General features: G+C 47.1%; 2 protein-coding genes across 3 annotated transcripts; both read left to right on the forward strand.

Moving 5' to 3' along the window:
* The first annotated feature begins 330 nt into the window (after nucleotides 1-330).
* On the forward strand, nucleotides 331-12,991 carry GRP (gastrin releasing peptide). 2 transcript variants are annotated; one of them, XM_081263216.1, is made up of 3 exons: nucleotides 331-600; nucleotides 7,927-8,154; nucleotides 12,677-12,991. In XM_081263216.1, the coding sequence occupies exons 1-3, from the start codon at nucleotides 462-464 to the stop codon at nucleotides 12,772-12,774; spliced, it is 465 nt and encodes a 154-aa protein (XP_081119342.1). In that variant the 5' UTR covers nucleotides 331-461; the 3' UTR covers nucleotides 12,775-12,991. The 2 variants fall into 2 exon arrangements, with proteins under 2 accessions (XP_081119342.1, XP_081119343.1); XM_081263217.1 differs by having other exon boundaries at nucleotides 7,927-8,150.
* On the forward strand, nucleotides 3,427-4,254 carry LOC308631748 (small nuclear ribonucleoprotein-associated protein B-like). The gene has a single exon (XM_081263215.1). The coding sequence runs from the start codon at nucleotides 3,453-3,455 to the stop codon at nucleotides 4,137-4,139; it is 687 nt and encodes a 228-aa protein (XP_081119341.1). The 5' UTR covers nucleotides 3,427-3,452; the 3' UTR covers nucleotides 4,140-4,254.
* Nucleotides 12,992-13,411: the final 420 nt, after the last annotated feature.

The raw sequence follows: 13,411 nt of genomic DNA on the forward strand, positions 1-13,411 counted from the left end.
CCTTGCTGGATGCGAGCTCAGTAAAAGCGGGAGACCGGTGAGGTCAGACAGGGGGCAGTTCACGAAATTGTGCTGGCGTCGAGGATGGGCGGACCTAATCCGGAGTGGGGAAGGCGGGCGCGGCTAGGAGGGGAAGGGAGAGGGGGCACTGTACGCTCAGCCTCTTTATCACTCGAGGGGAGATGGATGGTTTTCCGGGCCAGGAGTCCGGGCGCCCCGGCTCGCGATAGGGAGACGTCAGAGCGCTCTGGTCGGTGGTGGAAGAACCCCCCAGCCCCCCCTCCGCCCGGCTTCCATATAAAGTCGGGGCCCTAGTGGAGGCTGCAGCAGTGGCGCGGGCGGCAGCGGCGGGAGCTCCTCGGAGGTCCAGTCCTCCTTCGCTGCTCCGCCGGGGGCAGCGCACTCTCCGCCCGGCCTCGCCTAGCCTCGCGGCTGCGATACCAGGGCTTCCCGCCGGCATCATGGGCGGCCCCGAGCTCCCATTCGTCCTGTTGGCGCTAGTCCTCTGCCAGGCGCCCCTGGGGCCAGCAGCCCCGGTGCCGGTGGGCGAAGGGACCGTGCTGGCCAAGATGTACCCGCGCGGCAATCACTGGGCGGTGGGTGAGTGTCCTGGCCGCAAGAGCCGCGCGCTCTTGTCCCTGGAGGGATCAGCCAGCCCGAGGAGACCTGTCTCCGCATCTCAGCTTTTTCGCGGACGGGCTGTGGGGCTTGGGCTTGCTCCGACCCTTCTACTAAAACACCGACCCCGATCTCCCAAACTCCACCCCACCTTTCCCCGTCCCGGGAAGACTGGGTCTCTAACTAACCGCAGACTGGTCCCTGAATCCTTTCCCGCTCGCTCTCTGGGTGCGCACCCGCTTCCTCCTCAGGGCGCAGAAGCCAGCGCGCAGCTCTCCAAAAATCCCAACCCTACGCTTCAGCTCATCATCCCTCCGCACAAATCCGACACTACTTTTTTTTTTTTTTTTCACCTAATCTCAACCCGCTCTGGCATGGGTCTCTCCTGGAACAACTTTGGGGAGCGAGGTGTCGCGATCGTGTCTCTGAGCCTAGGTCTAGCCAGGTCCAGGCTACGACTCTTACGAGCTTGGGCTGGAGCCCCTGCTGCGAGGTTGCGCCTCGCAAAGCCACAGGTGTGGGGTCCAGGGACGCAGCGCTCCCGCCCCGGGTTCCAAATCAACAGTGCCTGAATGTATACTGTTTGTGGCTCTCCTGAGTTGTCTGGGTCCTGCTCTTTCCTTTACAGATACTATCCCCCCACCCCGCCTTTTGCCCACCCTCTTTCTTTCCAGCCGGCGGGCTCCGCGCTACAGGAATCGCGCGTGCTCTTAGCGTTCACCCTAGCCTCTCTGTTCCTGGAGCCCCCGCTCTTTCTCAGTCTCTGTCTATCTAAACGCACGACTTCGCCCTCTGCCTTAGCGTCTTTCCCATCTCCTCTGCCAACCTCCTGCTCTCCGACACCGGCGTGGTGATTCCCAGGTCCTGATTCCCCGGAAGCAAGGCGGAAGAGACTGCCTGGTGGCGGGCGGAGCCGGGCGGGAGGGCGCCTGCCAGGTCAGGGGTCTGCCGAGGGCACACCCAGGACAAGTGGTAGTAGGCAGCCGCCGCCAGCTTCGCCATCACCCATCACCCGCGGGCCTTTGGGCCTCACTAAGCATAGCCTCTTGCAAATGCAAGGGGTTCAACATCCCCAGACGTACCCCACCGGAGCTCACTGCACCAACCTCAACCTGGGAGTCGGCCCATCTCTAAAGAGATGGTGTGTGTGAGACAGAGACACAGAGAGACACGCACTATTTCCTTAGTCAACCACTTAGGACCGGAAACAGTGTGTTGAAAAAGTACTTATTAATTCGAATATCAACCTCCTGCCACGAAGAGGAGGAATTTGGGGGAAGGGGCAGTGAGGCTGGAACTGGTTTCCTGGGCCTCTGTGTTGCCTTTGGTTTTGTCAGAGGAAAGAGAGCCCGGGATTGCCCAGAGCAATTTTTGTGGCTGCTATTAGTATCATCCTCCCCCCAGGGTTGAGAGGATTTGTGATCTCCAAGGACCCGGTGGAACCCAGGAGAAGTTGGCCTGGGTGAGGCTGAGAAGCCCTGCACTTCCAGAATGAAGGACACTCACAAGGGGTCAAAGAACCCAAATTTAGAATTAGTAATTCTTAACAAGGGTCTCTGGGAGCTTAAGTCCAGTGGCCATTGTCTGGTATAGCCACCATTCAGGAGGAGGAAAGGTGGAGTGAGCCTTCAGGATTTCCAACCTGTTTTCCTCAACTGTATTTTTATACTAACAGGACTTACTATGAGGTAAGCCTTGCAGGCCCAAAGTAGGAGAACAGAGTTAACTGGGGAGCATGGTCATTATTTCTGGTGCAAGCCAGGCCCAACCTGTTTTGCTGCAGTTCTGCAACATGACTGTCCCCAGGTACTTAGGGTGTCTGCATTTATTCACCCTTCCTAGTGGTAACCCCAAAGTACACAGACCAGCAGCAACCCCAAATGCCACTTTGAAATTTATTATTAAATGTACCCTTTTATCTTCCCCCTGTTTGTACAGGGTGTGAGGAAGAGCAAGGGAAGAAGGAGGTCAAGAATAATATAAATTTCAGCCTAAAATTACATTATATATTTTAAAAGTTTGTTGTGTGTACACATACCAATGTTGGAATAAGAAGCGTTGGCAGGGACAAATGATGTTAAGTTTCAAGTTTAGCTTTCAGTTATCCCAAACCAAGGCCAATCCTCTCCAATCACAAAGACACACAGTTTAGTTTTAATTAGTGCAAAACTAAAGACACATATTGCTGTCTACAAGGAAGCTGTCAGCTTCCATTTGCAGGCCTGTTAACTGATTTGCTCCTTCCACCTGACAAAAGCAGAGTGTAGCAACAGGAAAGGAGATGACAGCTAGAAAATGTAGCATGCTCCTCTGTGGCTGGATGTCCATGGGAATGTTTGTGCAATGAAAATGTGTGTCAACACACACTATTCTCAATGCTTCCATGCAATGTTCTTAGTGTTGGCTCTTTGATGTGATGCTTATCCCAGAAGGTGGAATTGGAAAGCACCACTCTGAAGCTGCAAAGTGGCTTGACACTGCAGTGCTGACTCAGAAACTGGGGGATTTAAAGTGTGGCTCCAGGACTGGGGGGTGTAGCTCATGGTAGAGCACTTAGCATGCACAAGAGCCAGGATTCAATCCCAGCCCCACAAAAGCAAAACACAAAAACTCCAGAAAAACTACTTCTTAGAAGTACTCAATACTTTAATCTACATGTTGATGTATATATTTTCTTAAGTTAGGATAATTTTCAAATTTTGACTTCAAGGAAATTCAGACTTGTCTATTAGTGGTTTCTTTAAATGATTAAAAAGAACAGAAGAGCGACGATGGCGGGAATCTGGTTGTTGGTGGGTGTCTAGGCGGGAATTGGAGCCATCAGAACCGCCACCATGACTGTGGGCAAGAGCAGCAAGATGCTGCAACACATCGACTACAGGATGAGATGCATCCTGCAAGATGGCCGGATCTTCATTGGCACCTTCAAGGTTTTTGACAAGCATATGAATTTGATCCTCTGTGATTGTGATGAGTTCAGGAAGATCAAGCCAAAGAACTCCAAACAAGCAGAAAGGGAAGAGAAGCGAGTCCTTGGTCTGGTGCTGCTTCGAGGCGAGAACCTGGTCTCGATGACAGTAGAAGGACCCCCTCCCAAAGATACTGGCATTGCTCGAGTGCCACTTGCTGGAGCTGCTGGGGGCCCAGGAATTGGCAGGGCTGCTGGCAGAGGAATCCCAGCTGGTGTTCCTATGCCCCAGGCTCCTGCAGGTCTTGCTGGACCAGTCCGTGGGGTTGGTGGGCCATCCCAACAGGTGATGACCCCACAAGGAAGAGGCACTGTTGCAGCTGCTGCTGCTGCTGCTGCCGCTGCCAGTATTGCAGGAGCTCCAACCCAGTACCCACCAGGCCGTGGGGGTCCTCCACCACCTATGGGCCGAGGGGCACCCCCTCCAGGCATGATGGGCCCACCTCCTGGTATGAGGCCTCCTATGGGGATTCCCCCTGGACGAGGGACCCCGATGGGCATGACCCCTCCAGGAATGCGGCCTCCTCCCCCAGAGATGCGCGGCCTTCTTTGACCCTTGGCCACAGAGTTATGGAAGTAGCTCCACAGAGGCGTGGGCCCGATTCCCCAGGGCCATGTTACCACAGACCTGTTTGTTTGTTATGCTGTTGCTCCAGGAGTCTCACCGGATTGTCTGGTTTCCCTTACAGGGCCCCCTCCCCCGGGAATGCGCCCACCAAGGCCCTAGACTCATCTTGGTCCTCCTCAGCTCCTTGCCTGTTTCCTGTAAGGCTGTACATAGTCCTTTTATTTTCCTTGTGGCCTATGAGACTGGTTTATAATAAACTCTCAAGAGAATATTGTAAATGCACCTGATGTATCCATTTGTAAGCATCCTTTGATATATTGGGTGCTTAATAATTAGAGTCAAAAGGGTTGCCTTGGAAAAATTAGCCCTAATCTTAGTTGCTTCCCTGTAAAATACTTTACTACACCACTGCATCTGATATATAATAGTCCCATAATAAGAGATTTGCAAAATTGGACCATATGAAACATTTTCTCTCATCAAAACTCAAAAAACTTCAGCTTGTTGAAATAAACATTCATATGCTGTTAAAAAAAAAAAAAAAAAAAGAGGGCTGGGGATGTGGCTCAAGCGGTAGCGCGCTCGCCTGGCATGAGTGCGGCCCGGGTTCGATCCTCAGCACCACATACCAACAAAGATGTTGTGTCCGCCGAGAACTAAAAAATAAATATTAAAAAAAATTCTCTCTCCCTCTCTCTCTCTCCTCTCTCACTCTCTCTTAAAAAAAAAAAAAAAAAAAAAAAAAAAAAAAAAAAAAAAAGAACAGAAGCTCTTTTCTCTCTGTCTCTCTGACCAAGGTTTTGTTTTGCAAATGCCTGTCTTTTGTCTATGCTGAGATCTCCATTATTTTGATATGGACATGTGACAGATGATGATGGGAGGAGAGGTAGAAGTGGGCATATCCTCCATGTTGCCATGGAGACAATGATTTGGTTGACAGTAGCCAGCACAAAAGTGCAATAGGACCCAGGAAATGAATGCTTCCCTGGGATGTTATAGATGGTGTGCTTTCCTTAATAACCAGCTTGTAGATCTAGTGATGGGGAGCTAAACATCACACACCCACCACACATGAAATTCAGTCCAGCGTCACAGGATCTGTGTTAAATTGATCACAGAATGAGTGATGACTTTATCCTCCCATTATAGAAAGTCCACAAAATTATTTGGCCATGACAAAATAAAGTTCTTGTTTGTAAAAATAATATCTCCATCACCCCTCTGTTTCAGAGCCAATAACTCCTTCCTCATTTCCAGCATCCTGACTAGATGATAGGCAATTAGGGAGGGCAAGAGGGACTGAGGTCATTACGGGGAGCATCAGGGTTCCAATCCTGCCTTCCAATCATCATGATTCAATTTCCTCTGTATAAATGAAGCTGATGCATCAGAACTTCCTGGGAAGTTGTTCAACATAATCACTGTTATGGCCAAGTGCAAGGTTATTTAGTGGATATCCAGGCACCAAGTTGGCCACGCATATAAGTGAAGAGCCAAGCATTCTGGATCCCAGTGCTTCAGCTTGAAAACTGATCTCAGTAGGGTCTTAAAATCATGTGAAGTCTCCTGTTGTAAGTGACTTAGCAAGGACTTATACTGAAAATCGCATTTGAGGGGCTGGGGATGTGGCTCAAGCGATAGCACGCTCGCCTGGCATGCGTGCGGCCCGGGTTTGATCCTCAGTACCACATACAAACAAAGATGTTGTGTCTGCCGAAAAAAAAACCAACTAAATAAATAAATAATTTAAAAAAAAAGAAAATCTCATTTGAAGTCTCCCTTATATTGAATTAATTCTTCTCATTTACATAATGAGCCATTATATACTAATATACAGTCTCTGTGCCTTTTTATAAAATTGGAAGGCTTTTTTCAGATCTTACTCTTTTTTCCAGACCCTGGAATGATGTGTTGCTACCTTGTAGTTTTAGGAAGTTAAAAGGCACTTTGAAACAATATAATGGAATTTGGACTCTGAGCTGACTTTAATCCTAGGGACCTTTGCTAATATCTGTGTGACCTCAGGTAAGCCTCATTTTCACCAAATATATAACAGTAAAACCTACTGTGGTCTGAATCAAATGAAATAATCCACATTTAAACATTCTGGAAACTGTCAGTTGCAGTATATATGACAGTGATGAAGTTATAATGAGGCTTCTTTGTTGGTGGACAGTGCTCTGGGAAGGGGCCTCTTTTAAGTGACTGAAGGTCTTTCAAATATTGTTTCCATGATATTTGTCTTGAATACTTCTAATGCCAGTCTATGTTGGGACCATAAGGACTTTATACAGTATATACTTTAAATTAAAAAAAAAAAAAACTTTCATTGATGTTAAAATTTCAAAGAGGTAAAGGCCTAATTTCAGAGAGATGGGGTGAGGGAAAGCAGAAGAAGACAACATATGTGTGTAGCTGAAGCAATGGGTTAAAGTATTAAGACTGCAGACCCTGAATTCCCTGCGTGTTTCTTATCCTGTGTTAACTTCACTTGCAAACGTGAAATTCCCTGTCTTTTTTTTTTTAATATTTATTTTTTAGTTCTCGGCGGACACAACATCCTTGCTGGTATGTGGTGCTGAGGATCGAACCCGGGCCGCACGCATGCCAGGCGAGCGCGCTACCGCTTGAGCCACATCCCCAGCCCCTTCCCTGTCTTTAGCACTTTGGCCTCCTTAATGATGGCTTTATTTGTACAGCAGGTGCATGTCCCTGAGGCCACTTAGAGACACTCACTGACCATCTCAGACATCCAAGAGAAAACCCTGCATTTATGTGGTTGCCAAGTGTTAGTCAGAACTTGTTTCCAGCTTGTTTTTCATCACGCTCTTAACTAATAATGTCCAGGTGAAGTTTCCTAGATTCAATCTCAGCTAAAATTCTGAGAAAGTTTAAGTGAAAAATTCCTTTGGTACATTTGTATTAAAGATAAGAGGAAAGCAACACTTTTCTTTTCTTCTTCTTCTTTTAATCACACAAAGAAACATACCAAGGCTTTTATTTTCAGAAGCAATTCAGAATTGGCTGAGGAAGATGTTTAAAACCCATTCTTCTGTTGGGAATAGAATTTGGTGCACATAGAATTGATGATAGAATTTGAGATTTAGAGGGTTCCTTAGGTTTAATCTAGTTCACCCTATAAGGTTTATAGCTGAGAAAATTGAAGACCAGGATATTAAACTACTTGGCTGAGGTCACCTGGCTAGTTCATAGAAATGATGGAACAAAAACCCAGATGTTATGGCTTGGATGTGACTTGTCCTCCCCAAAGCTCCTGTGTTAATGCAGGAAAGTTCAGAGGTGGAATGATTGAATTATGAGAGCTGGAACCTCTCAGTAGTAACTGCAGACAGATGGGGTGTGCCTGGAGGAGGCAGGTCACTGGGGTGTGCCCAGAGCAGTGTCCCTCTGCCTTGTCCTTCTGCCATGATACTCTAGAGCACTAGAGCCGAGAACTTGAGACTATGGACTAACCTCTGAAATCATGAGCTAAAATACATCTTCACTCTTCTAAGTTGTTCTTGTAGGGTATTTTGGTCACAGCGATGAAAACTGACTCCCACACCAGGACTCCTGGGTTACAGTTCTGAATTCTGTCCACCTTGTTGCACATTTTTAACACCGAGCAAAATCTGTCAGAGTAAATAAAATGCTATTTACGCTGCATTTAGAAGGAAACAGCACAAACATGACTGTTTTTTTTTAATCTTTCTTATCCATTCATTCCCGCTGGTTAAATGTGTGGCATTCTGGTCTGGTTTTGTTTGTGCAGGGCACTTAATGGGGAAAAAGAGCACAGGAGAGTTCCCCTACGTGTCCCCGGGAGATGGCCTGAAGCAGCACCTGAGGAAACACACTCTGTGGGAAGAGGCTGCAAGGAATTTGCTGGACCTCATACAGGATAAGGGGGACAGAAGCCATCAGCCACCTCAACTCCAGCCCCTGGGCAATCGCCAACCCACTTGGGATTCAGAGGAACGCAGCAACTTGAAAGATGTAGGTGAGGCCAACATACTTGAGAAGTGGGGTGAAAGGTATTTGAGAAGAGTTAGAAAGAGGGGAAACACAAAAGTGCTTATGATGTAAGTCTTAATAGCCACTCTGCGAGGCCAACACCAACATATGCTTACCAAAATAGCGGACAATTTCCATGCTGTCTTTTATTTTTGCCAGAATAGATGATTTTTCCTATGGTCCTATCAAAATGTTGTTGTTTCAAAACTTCCCTTTAGGAGTTCTATTAGCAATTGTGTTTATTTGAAGTTACTCATTGATGGCCCTACCAAAATATTTTGATAATGAGGCCATGGACTCTATTCCAGTAAATCCCTGTGGGTCTGTAGATGTGTTTATTTTTGATAAGTACCATGGAAGAAAGAGCCTTTTCCTAGATGTTTTTCAGAAGGGGGCGTTTTTGTTTGCATTCCTGTTTATATGCAAAGTAGTATTTCTTCTATTGGTTCCCAGATCATCGAGTTCAGGTTTTATCCTCATATTTCAAAACTTGGTGAACATATCTGAAGTCAACTGATTTGTCCTGCGTGGAATGTTATAGAGGATGGGGGAAATAGTGATACCAAACGGTCAATGTTTAGATGCAAAGACAGTAAATAAAACAGAGAATAAATTTTATGGGACAAAAGCAAGACAACTGAAAATGAGATGATGATCACTTTTATGAAATTTCCACAAAATATACAAGAAAAGGTAAAAATATTTGCAATTACAGCAATGGCTAGTTTATTGAATGTTCTCCATAGTTCAAATACTGGGCTAAACAGTTTACCTCCAGTTTTTCAACTTAATGCTCACAGCAGTGTTAGGAGGAAGATTCTTTTATTCTCTCATATTGGTGGGGGTGGGGTGTAATAGGAATTGAACACAGGGCCTCACACATGCTAAGTACGTGTTTTGCCACTGAGCTATATAGCCTCAGGCTTTCTGTTTTGGAGATGTGGAAACAGACCTAATCACACAGCTTTGCACTGGTGAACCTGGGACAAGAGCCTGTGCTTGGTCAGCCCCAGACAGTGTGTGTCGTTCAGGCCATGTTCCGGGTAACGGTCCTTATTGATCTTAGATACACAGGATACAGGATGCAGCAGAAGGCCTTGCTCCTCTCTGTTTCTGGCAATAAATAATATTGCTTTTCACTTATGGAGCCTGGAGACCTCCCAGCTTCTCTCGTTCATGGTGATTAGCTCTTTGATTGATGGCCCCCTTGCAGAGGCTCTGGCTGGCTTTGCCAAGCCTTAGTCAGCCTCTCTGGAGGGAGACTTTCTGTTCTACTGCTCTTCCCTCTACTGGGGATTTTTCATGCTAAATGCAAACTAAAAGCTCATCTGTTGCACGAAGCACCTGGAGAGAAAGTCTTTATAGTAGCTTTTGTTCAGAAAGAAAATCTGGATTAAATCAACCAAATCAGAGCCAAGTGCCAACTTTGTACAGAGCCCTGAGTGAGTCTCTTGACAGATCTGTGTGATAGGTGTTAGGTGATCAGCCCTCCTCTTTGCTGAAGGATCACATGCTGAGTGCTCTGAGAACTTGTGATTGGCTACGAGCCCTACCTAGCCATGCCCCACTTCTTGGTCAAGTGCTTTGCCTTCTCATTTGTTTGAAGAATAATTAAAAAAAAAAAAAACACCACAAAACCCTCAGAATCGATTTCTACAAACATTGAAATGGACTGACTTTCACAGTACATTGGAAAAATACTACTCCCCAACACACCCACCATGTTATCAATCTATAGTGCCTCATTTGTTGAACCAAACAACAGTTCTAGTTCAAGTTGCTTATTTTCCGAACTTGGCTCACATCTTTGAAATCTTTTGAAAACATTCAAATCCTTCAAGGATCAAAACTTTCCTATATTCAGAAAAATTTCAGAAGCTTCCAAGACAATTGTGAAAGAAAATCTCCAAAAAGGTCTCTGAGTGGTAGTATTATAGGATTCATGGAGTGGGAAATGGTAGGGAGTGACTGCTTCAAAAGGGACTTCTAGCCTGGTAGGTAGCACATACCTATAATCCCAGCAGCTCCAGAGGCTGAGGCAGGAGGATCATGAGTTCAAAGCTAGCCTCAGAAACTTAGTGAGGCCCTAAGCAACTCGTCGAGATCCGTCTGACTCAAAATAAATAATAAAAAGGGGTGGGGGCTGGGGATGTGGCTCAGTAGTTAAGCGACCTTGGGTTCAATCCCTGGTACCAAAAAGAGAGAGAGAGAGAGAGAGAGAGAGAGAGAGAGAGAGAGAGAGAGAGAGAGACTTCTCCCATTGTGAGCTAAAAAAGGTAATTTTTGCCTAATCTGGCCTTGCTCTCTGTTTTTATGCATTGCTTTTATTTTTACAGGTTTAGAAAACCCATCCCATTTGATTCCACCTCAGGTTGAAAAATAGCGACTGCAGACCAGTCGCATAGCCTTTCCCTGGTGAAACCAGGGCAAGAGCCTGTGTGCCAAGCTTTGGGTATATTTTCCAGAAATGTGAAAAACAAAACAGAGACCAAGACAGTTTATCACTCCCCTTTGCTTTGGAGATTCTGCCTCAATGAAAGTGTGTTGTTATGAAAACTGAAAACATCTTACAATTATCTTATTCAAAAAGAAGGGGTGCCAAGAGAATAATTCTATTAGAAATCCATATATCTCATGGTGCTGGAGAGAAGCTTAATAACTTAGCCAGAATTAGCAGCAGGAGCTTAAGAAGGTGAAGGACTTTGCTTAAAATTAAAAACTACCCACACATGCTCTCTTCTCCCGCCGTAGAAATAAAGCACCAAGTCCTGCTGCCAACTCTCCCGGAGCTGGAGGTAGACATCCAGAGCATTTCCTATGTTTTGATGACAAAGACATTTACTTAATTCAGGAAGATGTGTGGGAATCTGCACTGACTCTGGATTAGGGCAAATGGGCACCATTTCCAAGGATAACTTTAACCTTTTGCCTGCACTTTCCCCACGAATCTTCTCATCCTATCCTGAAATCAGTGGAAATTTTACCCCATGATTTCTAATAAAGCCAGACAGCGTGGGGGTCGGCTCCAGGGTGTGGCTGTAGATGGTGCTGACTTCTGGTGCCAGTATTAGTTAGCCTTGGTGGTCTCTGTGATTGGGTCCCAAGCCACTGTTTTCGGTAGCCTTGGGTTTTTCTTTTTAGTGGACATGAAGAAGGGGTAGAGGGAGGGACTCCAGAAGCTTTTCTGGAAAGGAAGTAGAGGTGCAAGTTTGTCCTCACTTATAAGGGACCCCTCTCACTGTCCCATCAAATCAGTATGAACAGGATGAAGCTTTTCTTTCTTAATCTTTGTAATGCTTCAAAGGAAGCTCGGCACACAGAACAGGCAGCATACAATCAGGAATAACTGTCAGTCCTGGCAGTTTCTATGGAGGAAGAATGAAGGCAGCCCCCATCTCCAACACAGCTCCTCCTTACCCAGCCGCCTCTGTCCCGGGGCACCCTGATGGTGCCAAGCCACAGGGCTCTTCTTCCTTTCCCCTCCTTGAGCCAGTCCTCCCAGTTCAATATTTGAGCCAATGGGGGACATCTGTGTCTCTTCCCCAATGTCTCTGACTCCTCCCATGGACAGCAGCTCGCATGGCAAGATGGATGATCTCATCTCCAGCAGCCTGGCAGCCCTTGGGAGGAAGGAAAAGCTAATTGGCCTGTGTGGGAATTGAACCCAGCCCTGGGCTCATTAGTACCTGCTTTCCAGTGGAGCCACAGGGCAGGTAACCGTTTGCCTCCGAATAGCAGTAGTGTCTTTATTAGGAACAAATGGCCCGTCTGGAAGCTGGGGAATCTGAATTGCCGGGGAGCCTTGGGAAGGGGAAGGAGCTCTAGTTTCTCATCTCATTGGGTAAACACTGCTATGGGACCAGAGAAGTGTTTTTAAATTCTAACTTCTCTTTCTTGAGTCTTAGTTAAATTGAGAAGAAGCAGCAGCAAGCAAACCACACTGCATTTAGAGTGCTGGGAGAGACCCCGACTGAGCTCCCCTTCCCGGGGTGCCCCACGACTACCAGTTACAGTCTAGGTTTGGGAGCGTGAGATGGTGCAGTTTGGAAACTGGCTTTGATTGGTGTTACCAGGCTTTGCCAAAGTCAGCCAAGAAAGAATGAAAGTGCCTGTCCCCACCCCCCCCTACCCCACCAGCTGCTACCCTAGGAGTCAAGTCCTGGGGATTACACTTTTCACTTCCAACACTGGTTACAATTGCCTGAGAAATCACAGCAGGGACAAGGTAGGCAGATGCAACAGAAGACCCCTCCCCAAATACAGCAATTCAAAAAGCGGAGGTCAGTTTCTCTCTTGGGGGTACTGTGGTGCTCAAACACTGCATCATCCCTAGGGCTCACACGGGCAGGTCAATGCCTCTCCCCAGAATTTCCGAGCCAGAAAGGCCGGGCTGACCCAAAAATTCATCTTGTTTTCTAATGAGCTCCCCAGTGAGGCCAAGGGTTTCTTGCAAATGGATTTATCTTCAGGGTTAATAATATGTCTGCTTCACTCTGCTGTTTTTCCAGTTGGCAGACTCTCTGCTCCAGCCTCTCCAGAGGAAGGAAGGGATGCCCAGCTGAGGGACAATGACGATGGCCTCAGAGGAGCCAAACAAAATCCCTGAGAGACTGCCTTCCGCAAGTGTCACCTCTGCTGGATCGGCAGGATCTCCTTTGTGCAGAACATCTAACCATCCTCGTATCTCTCAACCTTGGCTGAGTCCGTGATTTCCCAGCAGCATCTTCTGGTCTGAACTTGTTTGCTGTAAACGATTGTCCCAAATGAGTCTTCCAATGAAGCTTTTGCCATCTTGGCTCTTGGTTGATTAGGTCCAGGGCCCCGATCTGTCATCATTCACAATAAAAGCTTAAACACCTTGTCTGAGGGGCAGGTTGCTCTCTTATTTCAAGTCCGAGTGGGAGGAGAGGGGGCAATGATGAACGGGACAGCTAGCTCGATTGCGTGCTTCTGAGTTTGCTGACTAAGTCAGGCCGAATGGTCAGCTCTGCAGCTGAAGGCCACTTACAGAGGCCTTGGAGTGGCCTTTCCAGGATCTCACCAGTCTCTCTCTCATTGCCAGCTGCGGGGCTAGGTTGGAGATGGCGGCTGGCTGGCCCTCCTTGTCACTTAGGAAGCCCCTTCTAGTCAGTCCTTATCACTACCTATCAGGTAAGTTGTTGATGTCATCGACACATTCCCCATCCTACTCCTATAAGCTGAGAGTGATCATTCTCATTTAAATGAGCCAACAGAGGTCTAGA

This window comes from Spermophilus citellus, assembly GCF_964194105.1.
Source record: "Spermophilus citellus genome assembly, chromosome: 12".
Taxonomy (NCBI): Eukaryota; Metazoa; Chordata; class Mammalia; order Rodentia; family Sciuridae; genus Spermophilus; species Spermophilus citellus.

Coding starts and splice junctions, on each gene's coding strand:
- GRP (XM_081263216.1), top strand. CDS start 462: ATGGGCGGCCCCGAGCTCCCATTCGTCCTGTTGGCGCTAGTCCTCTGC. Junction 601..7,926: donor CGGCAATCACTGGGCGGTGG/GTGAGTGTCCTG, acceptor TTGTTTGTGCAG/GGCACTTAATGGGGAAAAAG. Junction 8,155..12,676: donor CAGCAACTTGAAAGATGTAG/GTGAGGCCAACA, acceptor CTGTTTTTCCAG/TTGGCAGACTCTCTGCTCCA.
- LOC308631748 (XM_081263215.1), top strand. CDS start 3,453: ATGACTGTGGGCAAGAGCAGCAAGATGCTGCAACACATCGACTACAGG.